At 34.6% G+C, this 21,576-nt stretch overlaps 1 protein-coding gene and 1 long non-coding RNA gene across 8 annotated transcripts; one reads left to right on the forward strand and one right to left on the reverse strand.

Moving 5' to 3' along the window:
- The first annotated feature begins 5 nt into the window (after positions 1 to 5).
- Positions 6 to 20,746, forward strand: LOC124954475 (putative mediator of RNA polymerase II transcription subunit 26). 7 transcript variants are annotated; one of them, XM_047507478.1, is made up of 14 exons: positions 6 to 240; positions 8,515 to 11,125; positions 11,197 to 11,287; positions 11,422 to 11,575; positions 11,790 to 11,937; positions 12,015 to 12,062; positions 12,349 to 13,000; positions 13,170 to 13,648; positions 13,719 to 15,339; positions 15,501 to 17,090; positions 17,261 to 17,366; positions 17,454 to 17,504; positions 17,838 to 17,975; positions 18,089 to 20,746. In XM_047507478.1, exons 2-14 carry the CDS (start codon positions 8,829 to 8,831, stop codon positions 18,553 to 18,555), a joined length of 7,842 nt encoding a protein of 2,613 aa, XP_047363434.1. In that variant the 5' UTR covers positions 6 to 240; positions 8,515 to 8,828; the 3' UTR covers positions 18,556 to 20,746. The 7 variants fall into 7 exon arrangements, with proteins under 7 accessions (XP_047363434.1, XP_047363437.1, XP_047363438.1 ...); XM_047507481.1 differs by having other exon boundaries at positions 15,501 to 17,081; XM_047507482.1 differs by having other exon boundaries at positions 8,515 to 9,053; positions 9,330 to 11,125; positions 17,261 to 17,504.
- LOC124954484 lies at positions 8,031 to 9,805 on the reverse strand. Its single transcript, XR_007102556.1, has 2 exons — positions 8,563 to 9,805; positions 8,031 to 8,423 (listed from the first exon to the last, which is right to left on the reverse strand). It is a non-coding gene; the product is annotated as an uncharacterized LOC124954484 (long non-coding RNA).
- Positions 20,747 to 21,576: the final 830 nt, after the last annotated feature.

Genomic DNA, 21,576 nt, shown 5'->3' on the forward strand with positions numbered 1-21,576 from the left:
CAGAAGAATGGCTGCCATCTTTAGTTTTCGATGGATGTTTTCCGAAGAGATCGCGAATTCTTGTATTTATTGCGGTATTTAATAACGTAATAAAATTTAGGACAGTGAAATAACGTTGTTCGCGATGTAAAGAGTGTTTTCTCCTTGATTATTTAAGCTGCCCTGGTGTTAGTTCCATTAAAAAATGCTTGTGTTTACATCCAAGTTTCAAGTGAGCTTCTGTATTCCTGTCATATTAAGGTAAGCGATAGTTTTTTTTCGATATTTTTAATACTTTAGAACGGTTTGGAAATTGTAATTACATCGTTTGATTATCTAAGTTTATTCAATATCATTTGTAAATACACTTTTAAAAGAGAACATCAGGATCACGATTATGAATATCTTAGATGACATTTAAATCTTATTTTACGTTAAATACTTTTTACGTATTAATGATTAATTATTTATTCATTGCGCATTCTTCATTCTTCTATTACTTTAACGATTTGTTACCGATATTATAAGACTTCGTAATACTCCCTATAACCAAAAAAGTTCGAACTAACGTTGAAATATTAATATATTGAACCTTTATTAATTGGTTCATTAAATAAATATTGAGGATTATTACGAAAATAAGAATTCTTAAAAATATATCTGTTAATTGCAATTTTTATTCCTCAATGGTGGCAACAATGGCTGGTAAAATGGTGAGTGAGGGCAGGTCAACCACATCATATATTTTTCCAACTTTAGATATTAAATCTACATATTGAAAATAATTATTGCTTTTATATTACGTACAAATAAATTTATTACAAGTTAATTCTAAAATCTTATAAACAGATTATAATATATAGATATATAGATTCATTGTATCTACTTACAATCAATTTTATAAACTTTCCTTCTTGAAGGAATATGAAACAGTTGGTTGGATTATTTCTGATTTATATATCATTTTGAAATAATTTACGAACTATAAATTAAACAAATGTACGTTTGTTTCATTATTTTCCTTTTATCTTTATTGCAAGGATATATAATTTTATATCGGATGAATTACTTTTATATCTTCGTTATGTATTTTATAGAAAATGTAATGAATTTATTTATTCATGTACATAAAAACAATACATTTGTCGTTGTTCAACTTATTGATCAGTATATTTGACACATAAACTGTTTCAGATAACTATGGTATATTATATGATACATTATACTCTCATAAGAGTTAAATAAACGTCATTATATCTTAAAGAACGATAAAAATAGATAAAATCAGACTACAATTTTTAATATAAATCGGGCCTATCCGATCTTGGAAATTATACGATATATTTATAATGTTTAATATAATAGAAACATAAATATATTTACAAGATTATTGGAGACATTTATAATTATTATTTATGATAGCGATTTAAGCATATAAGAACTTTATTAAAAAGTTTTTTTTTTTTTTTTTTTTTTTTTTTTTTTATAACAGCTCGATATCAATAACGTATTATATTTCATTTTTTAAATTATAATTTTTAACAAACAATACAAAATTGTTTTCATTATTTATGATATCGTAAAGATTTACAAGATTCTATCTTATTTCCTTGAAATACATATTTATACGAATTCTAACCTATCTCACAGAAAATTTGTACATGATCCCGAAGAAGTCGGCGGGAATAAAAAAATTTTACCAGACGGCGCTGTTTTCGCCTGTTAACGGCCATCTTGCCTAACTCCCTTCTTGCCCGCCACCTATCCCGAACTACTCCCTCCCTTTCCCTGTTTAACCACTCGTTTCCACAGCTTTCTCGCAATCTCTGTTCGTTTCGTTTCTGATCTTATATTTCTCTGTTATTTCATCTTTTCCTTCAATTCATTTACTTTTCAACGTTCAACAACGTCATTTTTCCATTCATTTTATTTCCTCGATATATCCAATTTTTCATTCGCACAATTTTATTTTTTTTATTTGTTTCTTTTTACCCTTCTTGCATTTCATTTGATCTATGTCTCAAAAATTTCTTCTCAATTTCAGTTTCGAATCTTTACTATGATTTATTAATGAAATCCCGACGGGGAAGGCTTATGTAAAAAAGAGATTACTACTACTTCCTATTTCCTTCTTTAAACACGCGCATTATCATTATCGCTTTCTACCGAACAATAAATCATAGGTATAGATATATTATTCATATAGTAATTATACATGTATATTACATGATATGTGTAAACCAAAATATATGACTTGTTAAAATGCAAAAAGTATAGATTAGTTCATTAATCTATACTTTTTACTAATCTATACTAAGGGGATCTGTATATATAGATACAAACATACGTTTCTCTTTTATAGATATAATTCAATAGTATGTCCTATTTTTGCGTTCTACGGTTTTTCACAATCTCTCTTTTTCTCCCCTCCCCTCCTTTCCCCCTCTTTTCTCTTTCTCTCTCTCTCTCTCTCTCTCTCTCTCCCCTCCCTTTACTCTCTTTCCTGCGCGCGGTGAAAATTTAAATCGGTCGTTTTAAAGGATACATCTTTAGAAGAGCGCGTAGCGCACAGTAGGCGGAGATAGAGGATGTTCAGTTGGTAAGGAGGGGTGGACAGGGGAAGGCTGTACTTTAACTGGTGATGGGAGGGATGGAGGAGTTAAGTGGGGTGCGTGGAGGGGAGGAGGTTTAACGCGCTCGGTCGACGGTGGCTGGCATTCGCCGGTTGCGAGGTAAAATGGTATCGACCGCAAGAGAAGTTCACATGGATTGACGAGCACGCGCGACACACCGAATGCGTGTGATCCATGCGAAAATTTGTAGGCGAAGTAGCAGCAGGCAGGAGCAACGGTTTTGTGCGCGGTGCTTTAGGGGAAGCAAAACAGAGAGAGAGAGAGAGAGTCGAATATTCGCATTTGCTCTCGCTGCATTCGGCCTCGACCTAACTTAAAGCAAAAACGTTTGCCCATTGATTCATGTAAATTAATATCGTCTTTGTGTATATGTCCAGCTCCAATTTATTTTCATTATCTGTCATTCTACTGTTTTATGTGCGATTCGAAATTCCCGCGCGCTCTCTCTCTCTCTCTCCCCGCATATGTATATATGAATATATATATAGCATACGTATAATGATTATTACTCTTCCATGTTAAAGACGATCTCTGCGAACGATACGGTCAAATTTAGCGATGAGATAACTACTAACGCGCATCTCGCTCAAGCTTTAGCTTTTTTGCGTTTATTATGTTGCGCTTGATGCGTTTCTTCGAGATGACGTCAGGGCATATTAATGATTCTCACGCGATTACTCGTGGAATAACTTTGTGAAGTAGCACTAATGCATTAAGAACTAATCAGGAAACGTGTTCTTTCATCTTAATATAACTAAAAAGATGATCGATTTATGTATTTGTGATTTATTAGTTAGCTTGTAATGAAGGTTTTAGAAACATAACCTTTCAAAGTATAAACGAGGAAATAACGTAAGAGGTTAGCTCTAATATCGTATATACATTGCAAGATAAATGTCTCGTTCGATAAAGTTAACGAGTAACGCCGAACGATATCCCCTCTCTCTTTCTTTCTCTTTCATTGTGTTCGACCGTAATCTAATAGGGTCGTTAAGATAAAATATATGCTGCAATACGAGCTTATCGGTTATTTACAAACGCACGCGCTACTCTGCACTTTTTTTATTTTACGCAGCTGTTCAATGTTTTCCTTTTCTGTTTCTTTCATGTTTTTTTTTTCTTCGCTGTTCCGAATTTTATCTGTGACATTTAAACAAAAATTATCTATGACGTTTTTTCGAAGGAAAAAGAAATAAAATTTGGTCATGAATAAGAGGACGCGTAAGAGTGGGGGAAAGGACGGAAGGGAGGAAGAAAACTGCATAAGCTCTGCAGAAAAAAAACGAGTATTGGAGGTGGGGGGAGAAGAAAAAGGTTGCGCTCGCGAAGAGCTAACCTTGGATGTAATAGCGAAGACGCACCACTACAATACTCTCTCTCTTTTTCTCTCTTTTCCTCTCCTTCCTTCTTTCCTACGAAACACCCACGTAACCTGCGCCTGCGATTTGCTCTCTCGATGAGGCCAGGTAATCTCAACTTTTGTCTCTTTCATGTTATAACTCTTTTACAATTTTCACGGCACGCTAATCTTGCCGCTAATTTTTGTTCCTTATACATGTGTTCAACATATTATAACAACGCGCTTGAGCGTATATTTTCTGTAAGAAGATACGTTTACGATGAAGACTGCAATATTTTTATCCTTTTTTTTTGTTCTCTTTAATTTTTTTTCACGTGTAAGCGACAAGTTTAACGCATCTCTAATCTCTCTCTCTCTCTCTCTCTCTCTCTCTCTCTCTCTCTAAATGACTGTAGAAATCAATGCACCTTTAGTATATAATACCACATGCTTGTCTCGATTCGTCCTGCGGTCTCGCGTTCCTAAGTGATTAATCTACAGAACCACAGTTTAAAACCGTTCCCTGTGGTGCGGTGATGAGACCGACGTTAGTAGTATAGTAGCAACAGCATAACAGCAGTAACATCGTTGACTGCTCCAAGCAAAAGAGAAAAAAGAAAGAAGAAAGGGGGAAGAAGGAATAGCGTTCTTCGCGATGTAATTTACATCAATGAGATAAACGTTCTTTCCGTCTGATTTCTAACTTCCTACAATATATATATATATATATATATATATATATATATATATATACACTTTTCCTGTCATTCATTTTATATCAAACAAATGTTCGTTAAAAAATATCTTAAGTACCGATTACGCAGAGTAATACACGATACAATAATAAAGCTTTTAGTTAACCAATGATACTTTATTTATGATAAAAGATATACAAAGAAAGATAAGAGTCGATATTTTACAAATTTTAGAGAAAGAAGAAAAGAAGAGAAAGAGAGAGAGGGAGTGCCGTCATCGGTGTAATATCACCGTCCGATGCACAGCATTGCCTCTTTTCACCGTCTCCATTCTCTTCTCCAGCATCCTTTCTTTTCGTTTCTTTCCTTCTTCTTCGCTCCTCTCTTCTCCTCTCCTCTCCCTCTCGGATTACCGCTCTTGTAGCTCTCTTCTCATTCTCCCTCGCACTCTCGACGAAGACAGCGAAAGAATAAAGAGGATAAGTGAGTGAGAGAGAGAGAGAGAGAGAGAGAGAGAGAGAGAGCAAATTCAGTGGAAGGACGAGGGTTAGAAAGAGATAGAAAGCAAAGAAAGATACCGGTTATTGGCGGAGACTGGCATATTTCACCGGGTGTCCAGCAATCAGACCTTTATATACGGCTCACTGCACGTTGTGCGCTCGTGTTCTCCCTTACTAGAAAAAAAAAGAGAAAAAAAAAGATGAAGAGAGAGGGAGAGGGAATACGTCGAAGTTTCCAGCGAAAGGATACGGGGGGAGAGATGGAGGTGGTAGTAGCCAGTAGGAAGGGGAAGAAAGCAAGATACCGAACGTTTATTTAACGATGTAGAACTAGCTGCGACTATGGCCGCTTGGGATAGTTAAATGGGGGTGGGGAAGGGGCGGTAGGGGACAGTATGTGGCGCATCGGTTGCGTTAGCTGCGGATATCATGGATAATGCTAGGATTGTTGTATATATTGCTAATTTTCTCTCTCTCTCTCTCTCTCTCTCTCTCTCTCTCTCTCTCGACGTAAGAGAGATCTTACGTACTTCGTTTGAGTATGCTTTATGTGTGTGTTCGCGCGTATATATACATACCTATGTATTATCGTGTTGGGCGCACGCGTAACTGCTTTTCGAGCAGTACTCGCACGCGTTTTTTACGCCGCATCTTTTGCCTTTTCATGCGCGCGCCAAATAACACTTTCTTTTGCGTTTGGCGGCGAAATACGAATCTCGAAGCAATGAATTAATCAATTACGGTCGGTAAAGAAGAATTCTTTATATCTGACGTACAGTAAACGCGGGAAAGTCGAATTTGTTTCTTTTTCCTTCGAACTTTTATACTTGTATTTTTATTGAAATGAATTACAAGACATCGAAGAATGTATGATCTTGCGCTATTGTTGTTTTTATTTCTTCCCTGATTTTTTGATTAACATCTTTTTTTTCTACACAGTTTCTTTTGCATTTATGCATGAACAAATTTGTATACGCATGCACGCACGCGATAATGTATAGACAAAGAGAGACAAAGTTAATCATGCGGACATTACATTGGTACAGTTTGCTTATGATCAGGTTGAGCTACACGTCCGTGGAATGCATCGAGAAGTCTTCGTGCGCAGGCGCGACTACGAGACGCGAGATCGCAACACCATTTTCTTGTAACCGTCGTTCGAAGATACAATGACGATGGGAGAGAGAGAGAGAGAGAGAGAGAGAGAGAGAGAGAGAGAGGTTCACAGAAATTACGAAGAAATCGATTCTGACAATGTATCGATGTCGAAAATGATATCTTAGTAAAACGATATATCGAACGAGGAAATATTAAATCGATTGAATCAATGACGAAAGCGTAGCGCGCACTGGAATGGACGTTTTCTTTTTCGTATGTTTTTAAAATATCGAAAACTTAAACATTCGTCATAGTTTTGTTGTTGTCTAATTCTCCAAAAAAAAAAAAAAAAAAAAAAAAAAAAAAAAAAAAAAAAAAAAAAAACGATAAACTTGTTAGATGCATTAAAAAGTAATTATTTTATATATTACTGGCTTTTCTGTTAGCAGAAAAAAAAGGTTTGTTATCGTTCTGAAATGTAATTGATATCATTTGAATTTCAACAGAAGAAAATTGAGTACAATAAGCGTAAGCAATAATAAAGAACGGAAGTGTCTTCGATATATCGAAGGATAATCAGTTGGAAAATAATTTTGGTTTGAATCGAATCAATGTTGAGGGTCGAGGTACGCCAAGTAGGTCGCTGTAAATCCCATTGCTGCCAACACAACGATACACGAGAGTCCGTGCAACGTCGCACGATATCGCGTTGCGCTTCACCGCGGACTCGCACGGAAGCTCGTTAATTTCGCGCCATTCTAACGAGATCTCTGCCCGTTGCAAGCTGGAACAGCCGTCGGAGATTTTGATGATTATAAATCGACCGAGATATTGATAGATATGATGTTACTATAGAAATCTTTTTATTACTTTTCATTTAATCTTGTTAATGACTAATTCAATGAATGGAAGTAACAATTATTATTTTCTATTCGGAACAGAGGATCTAATCCATTGTTGTTCGGTTTCTTCAAACATGGACGATGCAAACTGTAGCGCTCAAAATGGCGGCTATGATACGAAGATTACAAATTATTGAACTCACCTTCTGCGTGTGTTTCTTTCTCTTTCTCTTTCTTTTTCTTTTTCTTTTTCTCTTCCTTTTCCTTTTTTTTTCTTTTAAGAATAATTATTATCATCTCCTTAGAGAAATAATCATTCCATTCTTGATAATCGAAGATATTTTAAAGACGCAGCAACCCAGAACGGAGATCAATGATTCAAATCTTTCTTCGATTATCATAAAATAGTTAACCTTAGGCGTACGAATATTTGTATTTACATGCGATATTATTTTCTTCATATTTAGATTAGAATATTATAATACAATTTGATATGAAATTTGTTTGGATGGAACGTCCGTTTCGATGGTATTTCCTGGCATCGGAGGGATTGCAGCAATCATTGGATTTCGCAAGTTCTTCGGTTAAAATTAAGTCGGTCAGCGTGCGATAGAGTACATAACTTTAGTTAAAGTAACGTTCTCGTTTGCCGTTCTGATACTATAGTAATAACTGCGTCGTAGTTATACCGATATGTATATTTTAGGTCACAGTATAATTGATGATCTATACAATTTTTTATAGGTACATTTCTTAGAAGATCTTGACAGTTGGAAAGAGTAACTATAGAAAAGATTGCCGAAGCAACGAAAAAATGAAATATTAGATTTGATCACTAAGAATCTTTATTTGAAAAAGCAAACATTGTTGCATTTTGTATCGTCAGAATTGATGATGTAGATAGCAAGCAATTATCAATGGAAGGTCATATCAATTGGATAATATAATCAAACATAACGTTGCCTTTTATTAACATTATACATGCTATACTATTGCTATACTAATTTTTTATTTTTTACTTCTTTCGTTCGAAACACTCTTATCGAATATCTCATGTTTATTTACCGCTACGTGCATTTTCTTCGAGGAAAAAGCATCTTTTCTCGATCGATAAGCTCAAATGTGTGCTCCAACGTCGCGACTTTCTTGTTGAATTATTAAACTTCTTTGTGTGAGACCTGTATGCGTTTCTGTAGCAACCTAAGGGTCCCTAAAGGAGTTTGTACTTTGTAAAGCTGTATTCTTGTTATATGGATATACATATGTTATATAGATATGCATTTATAAAGTACGTTTTCAGGAACGTTTCTTTTGTCGAACGATACAGACACGTGTTCCTAAGATATGGAAAAAAAATGAATATTATTAATGAATTGATTTGATCAACGTATCAATCGTAATAAAAAAAATAACGTTATTTTGTTTCAGCCTATGGTCAACAATCCTCAAATAGCAGAATCGAAAAGCACATTGTACCGTAAGGTTGTTAAAAAGAGATAGCCCTCCGATCTGCATTCCTTCCAGTTTTCATTGAACGTCATCGAAAGGCCTTCAAAACGTCGACCCCATCGGTGATCAAGTTATCCGGGGGTGGCACAAGTGGGAGTGGGGAGCAACTATCCCCAGAACACGGGCCACATCCCCCGGTATCTCCGACGAGTGAACAACGTAACGAATTCAATGAAAATGATGATAATAGAAAGAAAGACGTCGATGCCTTTGAACGGGGTACAGAAGCCACCATGAGTTTTGTTTTACAATTGGGTACGGTTGAAACGTCAACCGAGAAAACTAAAAACGGCAGCGCCTCGTCGTCAATGCTAATCGGTGCTCAAGAACTGACTGCACCATTAACGATCGGCGTTACCACGGCCAATACCTTAGTCGCGATGAGCGACGACAATAGCGATAATAACAATCCCCAAGTACTCCAGTGTCTCGAAGTGACGAACGTACCCGAGATAGCAGTAAGCCATTCCATATCGCTCTCCAATGTAAAATCAGTCAGCGTTTCTTATCCGGTTACGAAATCTAGTAAAGAAATAGCACAGAGGATTACGAGTTCTCAAACAAATACCACGCAAGTTTTGACAACTCGCGTGATATCTCAAAAATTGCCGAGCACCGCTTATCAAACGCAGCCCTTAACGTTAAATGCTTCCTCAAACGTCGCTCATTTACCAGTTAATTCGCAATCTTTACCCTCGCCAAGCAGTAGTGTCGCACATGTCTATCCTTTACAGGCAGCTACATGTTCCCAGAACAGCCAACAAGCTAAAACTCAAACCTCCGTAAACGATGCAATTCCTAAGAAACACCAACAAGCTACAACGGTCGCAAGTTTGCAAACGACGAGTATGCATCCAAAATTTCAGCAGATCTCGCCTCAACAAATTCTTAATACTGCCACCGTAAAAACAATTACCACAGCTACGAACATCCCCAATATACAAAGGATACAGGTGAAGACGCAAAATATCAGTGGGCAGCCTCAAACAGTCAATTTGCAAAAAGTCAAAGCGGTAGCGAACCTTAGTAATCCTACTGTGGTACAGCGTAATTCGGTATCGAGGATACAAACCATTCAAAAGTCACAAATACTTACCTCTACGGCACAAGGGACGCAATTTACGGTTAACCAAATCGTTAACAATGCGAACGTTCAACGGATACAAACTGGCGTTTCAGCGCCATCCCAAAAAACTCAATCCATTAATACTACGAATTCCCAAAAAATGTCACAGGTCTATAACAACCAAAAGACAGGGCAGCAATTGGTAACTAACCATCCGAATCACAAAGCACAGCATCAGCAATATCAGAATAATCAGCAGGTACAGCCAACATTACAAAAGGTGCAGGGACAGCAACAAAAGTCATTGCCTGTTCAGAGGCAACAGAATAATGTTCAAAAGTCTAACAATTCCGTAGGTGGTATACAGAAGGCACAAATTATTGGCCAGGTGCAAAGTCAACAACAGTCGCCACAGTTGCAGAAACAAGTACAACAATCTCAACCATCGCAACATCAAAGATCGCAATCTGCTATTGCGTTGCACAAATCACAAACTTTGACGGCTATTACTTCGAATCGGGTACAGACCATTGCGAATGTATGTAAGAGTAATAGCGTACCTAATATTTCGAAAGTCCAACACAATTCGAATGCTCTTATTGTGAGTAAACAACAGGGAGTGTCGCAATCGCAACAAACCCATGTACAAACATCGACTCAATTGCAACCGCAGTTATTACAAACGTCTCAGCAACAACAAGTTACACAAAAGCATCAAACAGTTAATTCTGCAGCGCATGCTCAAAGAAATCATAATATTACAAATATACATCAAAAGGTTTCTGCTATAGCCACGATACCAAGTAATCAAAAAACTCAAACTATAGTAAATTCAAAGATACAGCAGCAACAACAGCAACAACAGCAACAGCAGCAGCAGCAGCAGCAGCAACAAATGGTTATGAGAGTAGGTGTATCAAAAAATCAAGCACAGAACTTGCAGCAAGGAAATTTAAAAACTATTCCACAAAAGATCACAAATACCATAAAGCCTGCTAATTCTCAAAATTCTATTCAACAATCCTTACATAGAAATAATAATTCACAACCAGTTAAAATCATACAACAGCAACAGAACGTAATTGGTCCGCAGAATGCACAGAAACAACCTGGTTGTATTAAGACTATTCCACCTCAGAAACCAGCTCAAAGAAATCATGCTCAGAAAGTATCAGGAGTGAAAACATCATTAAACACAAATGTTACTACGATGAAAAATCAAGGATTGATGACATCGGTATCACCGAAAACGAGCATAAAAACATTACTTCCCCAACAGACAGTTATGCCAAATATGTTAGTGCATAAAAATTCTCCTATTAAAGTTCAACAACAAGCTATACAACAAAAACAGCTTATCATGGCGTCGCAATATTCACAGCAAGGTAGAACGCAAACGGGGCAAATAAAAACTCTTCTCTCTACTACCACAAATGCGGAAGTACATAAAGATTTAGAGAACAAGTTGGTAAAAGTTTATATATTTTATACGAATCATAAGTTCAATGGATATAATGTAACTATTATTATTTTAGAATGGAGTCCGATTTGCGTGTTTCTAAGGAAGAAGAATTGCAACAAACACCACCGAAATCCCCGGTGAGAAGGATGCCGTTACCTTACGAGGTAATGTCAAGAGATTTTCATTTAGATTAAAGATTTTATTAAACCATCAATTCTTAATTATTTGTTTAATTTGCAGTTTTTGAATGGACTAACGTAATATTGTTTGATCTGAAAAATTAATTGCTTAATTGCAGTGTCTCCAGTTTGTTCTTCAAGACCATAACTACGGTGCACCACCACCGCGAACACCACCTCCTCCTTCACCACCTCCTCATCCTAAACAACAGCCCATTAATGGAGCTGGAAGTTCTACCACAACTTCTCAACATTCATATATATACGGGCAAGGTAAAAATATCAAACAAATGAAGTTGGGACCTCGTGCCCCTCTATTTCTTAGAATTATTAGATTGTAAGAATAATAATAAATAATTATTGCATAACGTAGAATGAAATTTTCTTTTTTTATTTTTTTTTTATTTTTTTTTTTATTTTTTTTTATTTTTTTTTTATTTTATTTTATTTTTTTTTTTTTTTTTTTTTTTTTTTTATTGCTTTTCAGTTGTAAATAATAGCGGTAACGTGGAGGATGATGCGGCCAGTGCAATCAGTAGTGAACCTGGACGCGAAGCAGAACCTGAAGGTGAAGAAACGGAAACTGCTCCTGAAGGTGAAGGTGATGACGAGGATAGTGTTACTAGATGTATATGGTAAGAAGAATTTGTCAATGCATAATTTACAATTAATAATTATTATAGATATTGAAGATCACTTCTTATATTTTCAGTGATTTTGAACACGACGATGGTTACATGATCTGCTGCGATCGTTGTCTGTACGTTTATACTATTTCTTATTTATTGCTTTGCTTGTTCTCTCTTTTTTTTATTTTTTATTTTTTTTTTTTTTTTTTTTTTTTTTTTTTTTTTTTTTTTTTTTATTACTTTATCGATGAGAAATATATTTTTAATATTATATCTTAGATTCATATAATCACTTTCATATTTATGAAAGAAAATACGCGCGCGCACACATATAGAATGAGAGATAGAGAGAGAAAGAGAGAGAGAGAGGGACGCATAAAAAAGAAAATCAAGAAAAATTAATTTCTAATTTTACAGAGTTTGGCAGCATGTGGACTGCATGGGTATAGATCGTTCTAACATTCCTGACGAATATCTTTGCGAAATTTGTCGGCCACGACGTGTTGATAGACAAAGGGCACGTGCTTTGCAAATGCGCAAACGTGAAGAGCTACTCAATTCAGATAGTTCTTCTGACACGTCGTCTACTAGTTCGGTAGACACTGATATTGGTGTTAATGCAGCGCAGAAAAAGCGAACGTTGCATCAACAAGTTCCAAGACGAAAATCAGATCCTCCACCACAAGTAAGAAGACTGAATAACAACAACAATAACAATAATAACAATGTGGCAAAAAGACAACGAAGAGACTCTAATCCGAGACAGTCCAGTGCAGTAAGAAAGAAAGAAGCTACTAAACGAGGCCCAGGAAAACGTAAAGCTAAACGAAGAATGAGCGTGGATGAAAAGGAAGAAGAAGTACAAGATGCATGGGGTTCTAATATGACTCCGCTTAGACAATGGATTGAAAGATACGAGGAAGCAGTGACCAATCACTATAGTCCTGAATTAAGAGCTAGAATATCGAGCATAAAGGTCAACGGTACTCATAGTGATTTGAGACAAAGTAATATGAATGTTATTGCCACTGGTAAATGCAGGCTGAATGTGCACAGCAACAACTTGAGAGTAAGTATATATTTTGCATGGGGTTTTTTCTTTCTTTTTTTTTTTTTCTTTTTCTTTTTTTTTCCTGACGATATCAATAATTCTTGAATAATTAATAATAAACAGGAATCATTGTTTACCCATTATCATCCTAGCGGGCATTAAAAATAATTATCTTTATGTATAACAGTTTTTGGTGGCAACTATGTATCTACCGTCAAATACTCCGGTTGTTGAATTACGTGGAAAATATATGCTCAGTACGCAACATAGACCGTCGCATCCTCAGGGTAGACAGCATGCTCAAAGACCAGGGCCTTTTGTATTCTTTTATCGATTACCACGAGATGGTACCGAAGTATGTGTAGACACTAGAACATATGGAAACGATGCCAGATTCGTACGACGTAGCTGTAAACCTAACGCAGAAATAAAACATTGTATAGAGAAAGGAACATTGCATTTGTATATTGTCACAAGTATGGCAATCGAAAAGAATGCTGAGATAACTATTAGGCATGAGTCACACGATTTGTTATTGTCGCCTAATCCTAATTCCCCAGTGATACCGGTGACTTGTGCATGTAATAATGCAAGGGAATGCCAGTTTACAGCTACAAATCAATTAAATAGAAGAGGTAGTAATGGAGCTCTTGTAGAAAATGCTGAGTAAGTAAATCAAGTAATACGTAATATAGATTATTTGTGATATTAAATATTATTACTTTTCTTTTTATAGTGGTCGAGAAAGGAGGCGACGAGGTAGACGAAACACTGTTTGTGAAGATAGCGATTCTATATCTACAGTATCCAGTACAAATGTAACACCAGCGACGCAAGTGCCAACGGCAGTACCCGTAACAGCACCACCTAGAAAGGCTATACCAACTAGCACCACGACCGTAACGCGTCAGCTACCAAAAGAAGAAGCTACAATAATGGCCCAACAACAACAGCAGCAACAGCAGCAACAACAACAACAACAACAACAACAACAGCAGCAGCAGCAGCAGCAGCAGCAACAACAGCAACAGCAGCAACAACAGCAGCAGCAGCAGCAGCAGCAGCAACAACAGCAACCACAACCACAACCACAACAACCACAAATTTCTCCTGGTTTGCCACAGTCTACTATACAAGAGATTAAAAAGGACAAAAAGAAAATGACAAGAGAGGAGAGAAAAATGGAAGCTATTATGAAAGCTTTTGAGAGATTAGAGAAAGCAGAACAAAGAAAGCAGGAAGTTCAAGCTAGAAATGCACAGAGAAAGGAGTCAGGTGGTACGCATAGCGATAACGAGGACAGCCATAATCCTGCGATATTACAATCTAAGACTAAACAACAAAATTCCGAAAGAACATTACGACGAAAAAGAAGAAAGGGTCGTGCAAGAACTACATCACAATCACAAAGTAGTAGGAGGACAAGATTAAATTCTGCAGATTCCGATGTCTCGTCGGGCGACGAGAGTAATTCTATGCAATCTCCTCCACTTGTTAATCAAAATCGTTCAACAAGTGGAGATACTCCGTATTCGGCACACTTACATACAACAGCAAAAAATGGAAGCGATGGCGGCCCTACTACCGGTACATCAGGACATCAGGGGATACCAACGGCAGCCGGCTTATTACTAGCGTTAGCTAATTCAAATACACCTGGCTCAAGTTCTCCGCCTTTACAGCAACCAACACCCGTTAAAAGTCCTACGTGCGATAGCGGTGCCAGCAGTAGTTCTCAAAGTTCCACTCCGTCCACACCGCTATCTTCAGCATGTTTACTTGTTGCAGCAGCAGTTGGACCCTTGGCTCCTGGTTTTAAGTTTCCAAAAACTAAAAAAGTTCTGATGAATGAATGGTTGAAGGAATCGCCAGATCCACCTCAGACTAATATGCCTCAAGTGTCGCCATTACCTGCATTGTCATCTACATCTTTACAGAACCCTGTCAATCCTCTCTGTAGGTCATCAGAGTTTTCACTACCTAATGATCCGTCTGCAGAGTTTTTAACTCAAAGTTATGCAGCCAAAAGTCTAGCCACGCTTGTCCAAGCTGCTAATTCTGTTTCCGGTATATGCGATTCTCCACCGCAAAGAAAACAAATGATTACAGGAAACAATGCATGTCCTGTTTCAACTGGATCGGCAAAAAAGAGATGGTTGAGACAAGCAATATCTGAAGAATGTGATTCGCCGAACAGCCGGCCCGACAGTCCTCCGCCTAGCGAAATGGTGGCACCACCTAAAAAACGAAGAATAGCTAGGGAAAGTTTATCATCTGATAATTATACACCACCCACGACACCAACGATGTTGCTTCCTGAAGTTACTTCGACCAATAGATCTTTGTGTAATAATGAAGTAAGTCGTACTCGTACTTATTAAGCTAGAATTAATAAAATTATTTAATATTTATTTGATTTTTTCGTATAAGCTAAATCATAATATTACAAAATATTATAAGCCTTTAAAAAAAAAAAAAGAAAAAAAAACAAGAAAAAAAAACTATTATTATTTTGTAGGATGATTTTATTGAACACCCTCACAATGAATCACCAACGATGGAACATAACGATGAACAACACGATGAACCAGAATCTGTACGAGAAACGAGCGTACGAAGTAATTTAATAGAGACTTCAGAAACAGCATGTAATCATGGCAAATTGTCAATTGATATTCCTCATACGGAAGTAAATATAAAATGTGAGAAAAACGACGAATTTACAGAGTTTATTAAAATAGAAGAAACAGCATTGACAAAAGAGGAAGCAGTTTCGATAAAGGAAGAATCATCCATAAATATTGAGATGATCGATTCAAAAATGGTTTCTAAAGTTGAATTTAATCTATCTCCTTCGGAATTTATTAAAAATGAAAAAAAAAGTACTAAACGTGAGATACACGATCTCCAAGTGAACAGTACACAAATAAAAAAAGAAGATACTATTAAAGAGGAAATAGGAAAGGGAACCGTAGAGATAATTGATCAGAACGAACCAGACACCGAAATGGAAGATTTTAGTTCTCCCATTGCTGCAATAGAATCTGATGCTATTCTAAAGCAGCGCGTAGCTGAAATGAGATTAGAATTTGGTGATAGTATAGCAGAGATCGTTAATGTTTCCAGTGAACATGACAAATCTGATGACGATAAGCAGATAGAAAATAATAAAGATTCAGAAATAAGATCCGAGGATAACATGTCGATCGATGAATTTGACGTAGAGGCACAAATGAAAAGAATAACGGGAGACGATGGTAATGATTACAAAGAAAAAGTTGACACAAGCTCGGAAAAGGATAAAAGTATGGATGGCATAGAAGGACTTATGGAAAGCTCAAAGGAAGATTCTGAATCAGAAGATAGAGATATAGACGATATTAAATATAGCGAATCTTCTTTTAAATTATTCAATATATCTAATGAAGAGAATTTTAAAGAATTCGAAAGAAAGTCTGAATTAATAAATCTTAACGAGGATGAAGTTAAAGTCAATGAGAAACCTGTTAATAATGAATCACAAAAAATAGATCAAACATCTTCTTTCGTTATTTCATCGGAAGAATCTATTTTTGAGTCGACTTCCTCCAATATGGATACAGAATCTGTTCTAGATCCTCCGAAAATTTTTCACTCGATACCACCGTTGAGTGAACGAATTAGAAAAAAAATTGATCCATCTAGTATTACTAAAACACAATTGAATTTTGATGCAGCTATTATTGAATCTACTATCGATATGGAAGCAGAGGAAGTTTGTAAAAATGGAGAAGAGAAATCAATGTTATCAACAGCTTTACGAGAATTGTTAGAAGCAAAACTTGAGGAGGAATCACCTGAAGAATCTAAAACAAAAGTCGATAATGAAGATACCACGTCCTATAAAGAAATAATATCGCTTTCGCCTGAAAATACAGGGGAAGTTAAAGATCCAATCGCTAAATGTAATAGCCAAGAAACTCATGTGGATAATGTTTCTATAAAACAAGATAACATTCAGCCCAAAGAAATTAAAAGATTAAAGGATCCTAGAACAGTTGTACCAAATAATATGCCAGCACCATATACGTCGGACATTCTTCCGCCAGTCAAGCGCAAGGTTAGAACGGTAGGATTATAGTAGAATTTCTGTTTGCAAGATTAATTCTTACATTATTTTCTAATTTACTTGTATTTATATTTGGTTTTTTTCTCTCCTACAAAATATGCTCATTGTAGCGACATTAAAATAAGTGCCAAGAATCTATTAAATACCATATTTGTGATTGCTTTCCACAGCTATCGATATCAGAATATCGTAAACGCAAACAACAATCAGTTGGTACGCCTCCAGAACCAGAGCCATCTAATGATGTATCTACAACAGAAAAGGATAAAGCAAGAGGTAGATCAGATAGTGCAAGCAGTGGGACTTCCTCTCTAAGTTCTGACGAAGAAGGTTCTAAAATGTCACTTTCCCTTGATTTACCAGGGATTACTGCATTACCACTTTTCACTAATGCTGAAAATGATGAAAAGAAAGGTAATAACGAGCATCCAGATTCTTACATTGTACACAATTCCTGTTAAACTGCAGTCTACATGATATTCATCAATATCAACTTTAGAGTATGTATTTTTTTAATAGTTATAAGTTTTCTTAGGCTATCAATGTATAAAAGAAAAAAGAAAAAAGAAAGAAACTAAAAACTTTGAGACCATATGGATTAGTCAAATTATCAAATAGAAATTTGTGTATCTATTGCATTTTATTTAAAAATTATGAATCATCAAAGGATAGTAAATCATGCACGTTATAACCCGAAATTTATTATACTTGTTTGTATCTCTAATAAATATATACATTTATATTTAGGTAGTGAAGAAGGTACTATTGGTTGGTCCGCAGCACCAACATTAGTTGAACGTCAAAGAGAAAATTTAACTGAAAGATTGAAACGTGAATTTGGCTTATTTCTCAGTGACGACGAAGAAGAAAGAGCTCGCAAACATGGTGAGCAAACATCGAGATTTTAAATTAATTAATATTAAAACACATTTTAATGAATAACAATAATAAAAATATTATTAAATAGATTTCTGTAGATGTTCTTTTTTAAATTGTAGGTTTGACTGCAGAAGCAATTTTAAAAGCTCGTAAGCCGACATCACCGCCACATTCTTCTATTCCCACTACATCCCCTACTTATCCTTTACCACAGTTACCACCTCAACCATATATACCACCGCCTGGTTCTGCAGCTATATATTATCCTCAGTACCAGGCTAATAAATCCTGTCCTGTTCAGTATTCTAATTTCAGTGCACCACAAACGACATCACAAACAGTATATCCAAATATAGCCGCTCAAGGAACTGTCAACAAACAGGTACAGTTTTTAGTACCTCAAGCAGCATCTCAAGCGCCACCAGGTTCAAATCCATATCCTCCGCAATTTATTCCATCGACTACGACAACAGTGCCAATTACCAAATTTTCTTCTGCAACATCAACGTCTGGAACTTCTCAAGTATTTTCTACTTCAGGTCAGATGCAGAAGCCTTTTTTTAACCATCCTGCACCAAGGTCGTAACTGGTATTAATAGTAGTACTTTTCCAAATTTTTAGTTAAAGTACAATGATAAATAATTATCAGCCATTCTCGCTCTCTCTCGATATATGGCGAACAGTGATGTATGTATGACAAATTTTCAGCTATTACAAGGTAATATAAACATCACAATTGGAATATACTCTTAAAAGTCACAATTTCTTCTGATAATTTATTTTATATGATTTGTATTTGTGAGTGTGTGTACGTACTTATATATATATATATATATGTATATATGATATGTATATATATATGTATATATATGTATGCTTATATATATATATATATATATATATATATATATATATATATGCACACACATATTATTAGCATAATTCATTATACAAATCACACTGTATTATACGTAGAAATCGAAGGAAAAGAAAAAAAACATATGTAGGATGTGTGAACATCTGAAGTTAAGAAATATGAGACTTGTTAATGTAGGTACTACTATACGCTTCTAGAATTTTCATGCGCAGAAATATACTGAAACGTAATTCGATGGTTTTCAAAATATTCAACAGGTTTCTGTGGCCTATGGCAATAGTTAAGTATTTTGGAGACATAGTCATATGCATTTTAGGTAGTATATGTTGAAACCTGTTGATACAAATATATTAGCATCTCTTACAGGTAATAGAAAAAAGAAAGTGTATTCCAATGTATGCACTTTTTATACCACTAAAATGGTGCCGTAAAGTGTTTATACATAGCATTAATCCAATTTTGATAATATTAACAAAGTTGGAATCTTTTAAACAGATGATCAATCAGAGAAATATTGATCTGAATCTTTAAGAACAGTTATCATCGTCATATATATAACGTGCACCTATGAGTCTACATTATTCAATTTATCTGTATATATTACTTGCATATATGCATAATATTATAATAATATGAATCTTTATTTAATCGTAATTGTTAGATTAACGCATAGACTTCTATAACATGTAATTAAGACATTGTGCTGTGTTGTACTGTTTCAAAAAACAGTACTCTCTGTGTCCAGAATTCTCTATATTTTATATTTCATTGTAAAATTCCGGATAATTAGTTGTAATAAATATGTTGAAATTTAATTTCGAGAGAGTTCATTTGTATAGTTGAAAATTATATTCGATATGATACATGCATACATATACATATACATATACATATATACATATATATATTTATATATATATGTGTATTCATGTATGCATGATGTATGTATGTATGTATGTACGTACGTATGTATATTACTTTGGACGTTTTTTACCACATTGCTTTATTTAGGCATAAATGTCTTCAAATTTTGCTATAGCTTTTACATTTTATGGAAAATATCAGTTTTAAAAGGCCTTAAAAAAAAAAATAATTGTTAATATTATAAAAAAGGACAAGGCCTTAGAGACTGAGTATTTCTGAATTTCTATATTCCAAACATGACATAATTGTTTTATATGTTTAGAAGTCTAAAGAAACACGTTTGTCTTTATGGCATGATGTTTTATACAAAAGTTCTAAGTCCTTGTTATATATCGGTTGTTTCTTTCACAATAATATATAGATATATCATACCTAAATAAAAGGTGCTTACATATTTTAATTTCTACAGCAAATCAATGAACACAAGTTTAGTTGTATTTCAATTAGAAAAATCGACAAAAATTTGTAGAAAAAAAACGTTATTAAATTTTGGGATAATTAAATCCTAAAATTTAATGTTCATATAAGTACAAAGCTGAGAATGAGCAGGAGAAATTTTCTGATGAAACATTTAATAATGAATTACAGTAATTAAGATTGAGACTTGTAGGCTATTCTATGAAGAAAATTGTTGTACACTTTTTGTTTAGCGTTTATAGGGCTTTCTGAAGATAAAGTATCGTTTAATGTAAACTATTTTATTTTTGCTGTAACTGTTTAATACGTTTTCAATAGAGTTGTATAACCAAGTTGTGCAATTCTACGTGTTTAGAAACCTATACAAAAGTGGATACTTAGTGGATCAAATAAATATGTAATTTAATAGCTCCTAACACAAATAATTTTATTTAGAAATGTAAATTATGTATTGAATATTATCAATATATCTATCTAGTGTACACATCAATGTAATTAAATAAGTGTACAAAGCTTCATATAAATTTGGCACATTGATAATTGTGTATATATAACTGTATTACTAGTTATTATATTTAAACATATATCAAATCATTCTGTTTTTAAAATTTCATTTCTCTCTTTAATAAATCAACTAATATTCATTATGAATTTTAATTTAATATTTTTAATTTTCATTAAAGTAAAGATTTATGTTTAAAGACACAACGAAAAGTTAATTATTCACATATGTAACAATATTAATATATGTTTATCAAAACATGGAACACCTCAAGCCATAGATGCAAATAAGCGAGCTAAGTAACGTATTAATTATATACTGCGTACCAGTGAATATTTTCGTAAACTTAAATACGTTTCTTTTCCAATTAAACATAATTTCTCAAATGTTGCAATGTGTGATTAATGAAAGTTACACATGTTTTACCAAATGTGATTAAATAGATATATCACAACTCCAATTTTCTTTATATTATTATCATGGTCTTTTATTTAATATTTTGGAAAAATCTAACTTAGAGTCAAAGAAAAAAAAAAGAAGGAAAATGAAAATTGTCAAAAAAAATAATAAGCAATTGTAAAAATTCGTATGCATATAGAAAATACAATTATAATATACTTCTGCAAGAATTTTTTACTATCACGTTTTAAGCAAATATCAAAGTTTGGAGATCTGTGATTAGTAAATAAGACATAAAATTTGAGTTTAAATATTTCTGTACTATCTATGAAAGTACTTTGTCGAATTCCTGAGTGCATATGGATCTCTGGTCTTTACAAAAATGTTCCCTGTTTACATTATGTTTGGCTGCGATTTGAAAATTTAACAAACATATTTTTGGCATTTGGTATTCCTTTATACTTTAGCCAATATTTTGTAATAAAACT

The sequence above is a fragment of the Vespa velutina genome, chromosome 15, assembly GCF_912470025.1.
Source record: "Vespa velutina chromosome 15, iVesVel2.1, whole genome shotgun sequence".
Lineage (NCBI taxonomy): Eukaryota > Metazoa > Arthropoda > Insecta > Hymenoptera > Vespidae > Vespa > Vespa velutina.

Coding starts and splice junctions, on each gene's coding strand:
- LOC124954475 (XM_047507476.1), top strand. CDS start 8,829: ATGAGTTTTGTTTTACAATTGGGTACGGTTGAAACGTCAACCGAGAAA. Junction 13,001..13,169: donor TGCACAGCAACAACTTGAGA/GTAAGTATATAT, acceptor TATGTATAACAG/TTTTTGGTGGCAACTATGTA. Junction 13,649..13,718: donor GCTCTTGTAGAAAATGCTGA/GTAAGTAAATCA, acceptor TTCTTTTTATAG/TGGTCGAGAAAGGAGGCGAC.